Raw genomic sequence first — 8229 nt, forward strand, 5'->3', positions numbered from 1 at the left:
CACACTATCATCAAAACAAACACACTTTTACTTAATCTCCTCATTAACAATCTTCACATTAACAATATCTTCATTAATCATCCTCTCACTAACAATCGCATCCATCCTAATCCACAAAACTATTATCAAAATATACAACCAATCAAAATTTCAAATTTTGTAAACTTTTTCTAAAAAATTACTTCTCAAAATTATTTCACAAATACAAACCAAACATGGCTTAAATATTTATAATATTTTTAAGTGTGTAAATTGAGAAAGATGTGCATAGTGGAAATAATGTGTAGAAATAAAGGTAGTGTGTTGGTTTAGTTTTAGAATTATGATTTGAATTGTGGAGTTGTGATTTGAGTGTGAAATTATGAGTTGAGTTTTGAAAAGAGAAAATTTGTTTGGTTATGAGTTTTGAAAAGATTTTTGAATTTTAAATTTTCAAAAGAATTTTGAGTTTTGAAAAGAGTTTTGAATTGTATTTTGAGTTTTGAGTTTTGAGTTTTTGAATTTTGAGTTGTATTTTAAATTTTTTGGATGTATTTTTTAAAAATATTAAAAAATGTTTAAGAAAATTTTATTTTTTTATTTTAAATATATAATTTTTATTTAGATATTTTTAAATATTTTACTTTATTTTGTAAATATTTTAATTTTAATATTTTAAACTCAAAATACAACTCCACATTCAAATCGTAACCAAACACATAAACAAAAAAAATAAAATATTTAAAAATATTTTTATAAAATAAAATAAAATAAAATATTTAAAAATATTTTTATAAAATAAAATATTTAAAATAAAAAAATAAAAATTATATAAAATAAAAAATAATTTTTTTTCAATTTTTTAATATTTAAAAAATACATTACAAAAATTTATGAAATATAGTTGATTGGGTCTACCCAATCATCCACTCGGACATCCCCTGGACATCTGGCCGGTTGACCAGAACAATTCAATTTTTATTTATTTATTTATTTTGCAATTGCAACATGTTATTTAATATATATATATATATATATATATATATTAATATAGAAGTCAGATTTTTTATAAAAATAATTTAACAATCTTATCACTAACCATCTTCAATACTATATCATTAAAGCAAACACACTTTCACCTAATCTCCTCACTAACAATCCACGCATTAACAATCCCCTTATTAACAATTCTCTTACTAACAATATCATCCAACTTAATCCGCCAAACAAATGTAACGAAAACCCTTTTTAAAATTCATAATCAAATAAAAAAAATTTCAAAACTCATAACTCAAAATATGACTTCACACTCAAATCATAATTCTAAATATGATTTTAGAAAATAAAAAATATATATATATATATATATATATATATTAAAATAGAGTTTTGAAAAGAATTTTGTATTGAGTTTTGAGTTATATGATTAATTATGAGATTTAAAATTAATTTTTAAATTGAGTTTAATTGTGTGTTTAATTATGAATATTATAATGTGTTTTGAAAATTTTGTGTTGGAATCTTAATTCCCAAAGGATCAGCATTAAGAGCCAACCTCAACGATGTCAGTGTAATTTATCCAAACATCTGTATAACATAACAAAACAAGGGGTTGATTGGACAGTTGTCAACGTGCATGGATTAGATGATCACACCTTCTTCCTCTTTCTAAAACAGGGAACACCCACTTTGACCAAATCACAAAATTTCAAACAATGATGTACCTATTTATACCCCAAATTGAATACACTTTTCCTCATCCCATCCCAGCAATGGCTTTCCAATCACACATTCAACTTTCTTGTCTCTCAATTATCACATTTTACAATCTTCTCGCAACTCCTTATGCAACTGCACTAAACTTCAATATCGCCAAAATCGGTCCCAAAAATCTCAACGTCGACATAACCACCTATGGAGACGCTTACATCTCCTCCAATGGCATCCACCTCACGGCGGACAAGTGTGATACCAACTTAAATTATAGAGCTGGCAAAGCTACCTACTTCAAACCGCTTCACCTCTGGAACAGTTTTTTCGGCAAGTTGACGGACTTCACCACCTATTTCTCCTTCCTGATTGATTCGGATGGAAGTTCAATTTTCGGAGATGGGCTTGCATTCTTCCTTGAACCTTGGGATCCCAGCAACACCACAGGCACCACTACGGGCGGTGCCATTGGTCTTCCAATCGATATATCGACATTGGAAACCGCTAGTCCACTTGTCGCTGTGAAGTTTGATACCTTTCAGAATTCTTGGGATCCACAAAGTATCACTCCTGTTACTCATCTTGGTATCAATATCAACTCTATTAAGTCTAATGTGACTAAAGTATGGTACAATGACATAACTCATGGGATAGAAAATGAAGCTGTGACTAGTTATCGCTCTAAGACAAAAAAATTGAGTGTTGTTGTCACTAGTTCTATCAATAATGTCATATTCCAACAAGATCTTTCTTTCGGGATTGATCTAAGGGACTATTTGTCAGAATGGATTGCATTAGGCTTCTCAGCTGCAATTGGTGCGTGTTTTGAAAAAAATATTATTAAGTCATGGAAATTAAATTCGGGCTTTTAAATTTGAAAAAAACAATGTAAATGTTACAACTCCGAGGGCATAAGATAATCTTGGACTTTGAATAAGGTATTTACCAGCAATTAGTGAATAATTGTAATAATTGTTACTCCTTGGAAGGATATACATTTTTATTTGAAATAATATGTTATCGATCCATCTTATAATATGATTTTATAATATTTTATCAGAATGTTGGATTGTGTAGTGTAATTGAGAAAATGGGATCATAGGAGGCTGGAAAATTTTAATTCAACCAAAGCCAGCTTAATTAGTGTGGGGAGAGACATTTTTAATTTTAATTGACTAATAAGTCAAACAATAGCCACAATAGCAAGTGTGGGGATTTCAATTCTTATTACTTCGGGTTAGAGGGTTAGGAGAGGAATGGACACATAGAGAGAGGAGGTGGTGAAACTAAAAACCCCGGTGGCAGCGGCAACCAAAAAAATTCATCAATTAAATGATAAGTACATAAATTTCTCCGGTTATAGCCCAAGTGAGGTGACGTCTGCTGTAATAAAAGAACCTTAAGCATTAAATTTGTTTGAATTAGATTTCTCACAAGATACAACTTATTTGAGGGACTTTTAGTAAATATTTTTTTTTATCAATAAATATTTATTTATTTACGTCAACAAAAGTGATGCAACGCGAAATATGTAATAGTAACAATTTTAGAATTCATTGATTGAAAACTCAATATCAAAAACAAAATTTCTCTATAGACTCGTTGATTCACAATGAATATTAAGAATAAAGCTCAACAATGATTGATTCACAAAGACATCAAAGGTTAGAATAAAATAGTATAAAACTCAAAATATATTAATTCTCAAAATTTAAAGAGCCCTAAGGTTTACATCCATTATTTATAAGTAAAAACCGACCTAACTTAAAATGAAACAATCAGAATTGGCAATTTCGTAATGAGCAATACAAAAATATGAAAATATAACGAAAATTATCAAAAATAAAAATATTGAAATAAAATAAAGAAGCTACTAATATATGCTTCCAAGATCATGATAGATTTTATAGAATTAGATTCCGAGATTGAAATTTCATAACTTAAAAAAAAAAACAATAAATTCACGAAATTGACCACCAAATTTTATGCAATTCCAAATCCAGCCCTTTTTTTTTTTTTTTTTTTTTTTTGGTTTGCCTTTCTCTTGCCTACCCCTTTTATCCAAAAGTTACATGCATAAGATGGACACCAAAGTTGCGTCATAGCTAACATAGAAAAAGCCACCTTAGCTTAGTGTGGGGGAGACTTTTTTTAGTTGACTAATAAATAACCAATAGCGACCTTAGTAAATGTGGGGCTTTTACTACATAGTACTTTGGATTGTTGGGAATAAAAATTAAACATGCCAAAAATTTGTCTAGAATTTATATTCTCAAGGTAAAGATTCATTTATGAATCATAACAAGAAATTTAAATTTATATTGTATATTTAAATTTTTAAACAATTTTTTATTTTATTTTTTTGAGTTCATAGTCTTTCCTTGAATTAAAAAGGAGTGGAGTAGCGTAGCCATGATGGGATAGGGAAAGAATGGACAGAGAGAAAGAGTTGGTGAAATTAAGAAAATGATGGAAAAAAAATCATCAACAGTTAAATGAAAAGTGCAAAAAGACACGAATAAATCAACATATCACAAGATTTTGGAACAACTATTTATATGCCAGTTAAACTACATACTTCCAACTCCATAAAATTTCCCCATCACAACAATGGCCTTCCAATCACATATTCTTCTTTATTGTCACTTAATTTTTACATTTTACTTCTTTGTTGCAGTTCCTTGGGCACCTGCACTGAGCTTCAACCTAAACAACATCGGTTCCCAACAACCCAATGTCCACATAACAATTGACGGAGACGCTTGCATCTCCTCTGAAGGCATTCACGTCAACAGCGAACACCGCTAGCCCATTTGTCGTGGTGGAGTTTAATACCTATTGGAATGTTTGGGACCCCAAAACGTCACCCCAGTCACTCACGTTGGTAATCGATATCATTCTATTAAGTCTAATGTCACTAGATTATGGTACTGTTAGTGTTAGTGTAATATAATATTGTAACATACTGTATCTAGCTGTCATGTGTCCTACTATACTTTCTGCTTTCGGTGTTAGTGGGTTAGCATCTTATGTCCACTGTACCACATTTGCCTCTCTATAAATGAGAGTGCTCTGCTCTTTGTAACTACTGAACATAATACAATACAAGTTATTCAGTATCTCTCTCTCTCTCTCTACCAAATTAACATGGTATCAGAGCTGAGTTTATTTTATCCGTGTTCTTAGTCCCGTATACAGTGGCACTACAGAACTACTTCGAAACCATTATATCTTCATACCAACCAGCTCGGAATTTTCTCACGATTCTAACGGCACCACACACGTTACCAGAAAATCTGTCACGCGCCCTCACGCGCCACTTCCGTGTTCGACGTGTCTCTGCTTCTACCGCCACTCTCACACGTGCTCTCATGCACCTTCCCTTGTGTGCTCACGTCATCCCTGACGTCAGCCCTACCTTTTGCGTGCGCCGCGCCTGCTGCTGTGCGCCCGCGTACGCCATCTTGCTATTGTGCGCCTTCATGCGCCAGTCTGCTCTCTTGCGCCGCGCGTGCGCCGTTCGGCTATTGTGCGCCCGCGTACGCCACTCTGCTCTCTTGCGCCGCATGTGCGCCGTTCGACTATTGTGCCCCCGCGTACGCCACTCTACTCCCTTGCACCGCGCGTGCGCCGTTCGGCTATCGTGCACCGCCCGCCGTCCCTGCTATTGTGCACCGCTCCTCTGGTTGCTATTGTGCGTCGCTGACATCATCTGGCCCTCTGCTGACATCAGCGGACCCTTTCCGAGCTATTTTCAACCTTCCGGACTCACTGGTATACTCTATTTTACCAAATTTTGCTCCTACAGGCCTGTTCCTATTTATTTCGCTCTACTTCATTTTTATTATGGATCGCCATGATGCCTCCCATCCAATTTCTGTTCTACGTAATGGTTCCAATTATGTACTGTGGACCTAAGCCATGTCTTTTTTTCTCAAAGGACGGAAACTTTGGTGTATTATTACTGGGGATGTGACCAAACTGATCAAAGAAGATACTGAAACTACTGCCAAATATGAAGACCGACTCGAAGACTGGGACAATAAAAACTACCAGATCATTATTTGGCTTCGAAATACCTCAGTTCCCTCTATTAGTCTCCAGTTTGGCCGTTTTCAACTTGACACTATTTCGAATCCTTCTAAAGCCATTTGGGATTTTTTGCGAGATCGTTTCCAGACTACCGGTCTTGCCCATCAGTATCAACTTCAAAGTCAACTCCACCGCATGCGTCAAGAAACCAGTCAGTCTATTAATGACCTTCTCTCTCAAATGTATTTTGTTTGGGACCAGCTTGCTCTCTCAGAATCGGTATGGCCTCACCTTGAAGATGCTGCTTTATTTACTACCTATCGTAATCAGCAATGGTTGGTTCACTTTCTCATTGCTCTCACTGTAGACGCCCCCCGAACGCCCCGGGAGAGGAACGAGTCCCCCCCCCGGGTTCCGTTCGATATTGGGCTCACTACAGCTCAGGACTCTCAATTGTCACGGTTCTACGTCTGAACCAAAGAGTCCAAATCTGGCAAATCGTTTTGAGAAAACAGATTTTTTTTTAAAGAAGTGCCAAACATGGACTGCTTTGCTAGATACAGAGTCGCCACCTAAATATTTTATTTTGGGGAAGTTTAGGAAACCCTGACTCGTTTGCCTAAGGCCACGTGTCCGTCATCACCAAAGTTGCCTCGGCTCGGGAACTTGGGTACGATTGGGGAAGGTCACTTCGTGAGCACCCCCGCTCGCCCGATCAAAGATCGGCCTCTACTAACCATGATATCTATTTTTGAAAATATTATGTGTTCTTATTCCGGTTATTAGCCTAGATTTACTATGTGATGCGCACAGCATACAAGTATAGACTGGGTCGCCTGAATTGGAACAAAACATTTCCTGTTTGTTTGTTTGAAAATGGTTTGATGGTGCTACTCGCAAGTAGGCGAAGACGTGGATTTGCCACCCTCGGGTGGGCTTAGAAAAACATGATTTTGCCACTATCTAGTGGGCTTTAAAACACACATTTGATGAATTATTCCAATCCAAATAACCCAACCTTCACCCACAGGCATTCAGGCAGTTATATCACATAAGCATATAGCCTCATGGTAAGCATGCTATTCATGGCAGTCACGCACACACATGCAAGGATGCTAAAGCATAAAACTTACTGAGTACTCCAAGCCAAAACAGAAGCTAATTAGAAATCCATGCATGATCCTAATTATACAGAAATGCCTAATGCAACACACGCAAAATGCAACTATAGCAGGCTCGGCTATTCTAAACATGGCATATGAAATGCTACAGCTAACACGTATTCAACTTGGAATTGAAAAACAAATGCAGTTAGTATGATGCGCCGAGCCCGGTGCATGCAAGACAGATGAATGAATGCAAACATGCTATCATACTGTATGCTAATTGAAACATGCCCTAATCTAACCATCATAAGCGGGTAAATAAAAGGGAGAAAGACGTGGGGTTGGAAGATATGCATCACACACACGCACACTTATTACAACATTGCCCTCGCACAGAGGGTCCAAATAAATAGTACAGTCCAAATAATACAGCCCAAATATGTACAAATCCCTAATTAATTTACAAATTAACTAAGAAAAATAATAAACTGGCATGCAAGACAGGGACTGCCTTGACTCTTCTCCAGATGATGAATGATGCATATCCGGGTCGCCTTTGCGCGGAAATCCACTGTGATGCCCAATTAGCCTCTGTTTTGCAATGATTCTTGGAAAGCGCGCCAAGCCCCGGAAGACTGCTAATTCTTGATTTGCTGCAACAGAGAGCAGGAGAGGGGCATAGCAATGTATTTTCACAGATATATGCATGCCTCGATCCTCGTGCCACCAATTACGCATCCCGATACATGATGGCCGAGGAGTCGAATTGCACTACTCAATATAGAATGAATGCACATGAAAACTCAACTAAAACCTAACTCCATCGTAGATAATCCGGAGTGTCGGTGACTGGGGAATTGAGACACATTCCATCACTCGAAGTACGAAACGTACCTCGTTTTTCGTGCTCGGGCTAACTCCTATCCTAAACACAATGCAATATGCATGACATGCATGAAATGCAACTAAGATACAACCTAACATGCAACATGCTATGAAATGGTATACACGATGCACGAGATAACATGGCATACACAATGCGCTAACATACAACCTAGCATACACAGCGCTATGGGAGGAAATGGCATACACAATGCGATAATGGACTTACACTAACACAAGTGGACCTCATCCACACTCACATAAGAGGCCATGAGATGAAAAAAGAGACACTCGAAATGCGTGCACACATGCACGCAAATCGAGGACCGAACCTAAGGCACAAATGCCACTCTAACAAAGCATGGCAAGGCATGGAATATGGCATACAAGCATGCAAATTTCAGTACCGAAATACGATGCAAAACAGCCCCGAAACATGGCAATATGGTACCCGATGCATGAAATGAGACCCGAAATGCAAAACTAGGCATACGCAATGACCTATAACTATACAAAGAAT

The 8229-nt window shown here is 36.4% G+C and overlaps 1 protein-coding gene across 2 annotated transcripts; it reads left to right on the forward strand.

The window, feature by feature from the left end:
• Positions 1-1745: 1745 nt before the first annotated feature.
• LOC114258448 (lectin 9-like) lies at positions 1746-4782 on the forward strand. 2 transcript variants are annotated; one of them, XM_082913517.1, is made up of 2 exons: positions 1746-2274; positions 4367-4782. In XM_082913517.1, the coding sequence occupies exons 1-2, from the start codon at positions 1752-1754 to the stop codon at positions 4495-4497; spliced, it is 654 nt and encodes a 217-aa protein (XP_082769643.1). In that variant the 5' UTR covers positions 1746-1751; the 3' UTR covers positions 4498-4782. The 2 variants fall into 2 exon arrangements, with proteins under 2 accessions (XP_082769643.1, XP_028054202.2); XM_028198401.2 differs by having other exon boundaries at positions 1746-2250.
• The last annotated feature ends 3447 nt before the right edge of the window (positions 4783-8229 follow it).

Source organism: Camellia sinensis, chromosome 2, assembly GCF_055761805.1.
Source record: "Camellia sinensis isolate YWXY chromosome 2, ASM5576180v1, whole genome shotgun sequence".
In the NCBI taxonomy this organism is placed as follows: domain Eukaryota; kingdom Viridiplantae; phylum Streptophyta; class Magnoliopsida; order Ericales; family Theaceae; genus Camellia; species Camellia sinensis.

Excerpts from the sequence above, each read along its gene's own strand:
- LOC114258448 (XM_082913517.1), top strand. The coding sequence starts at position 1,752 with ATGGCTTTCCAATCACACATTCAACTTTCTTGTCTCTCAATTATCACA. Across the intron at positions 2,275-4,366 it reads CACTCCTGTTACTCATCTTG|TTCCTTGGGCACCTGCACTG; the intron begins GTATCAATATCA and ends TCTTTGTTGCAG.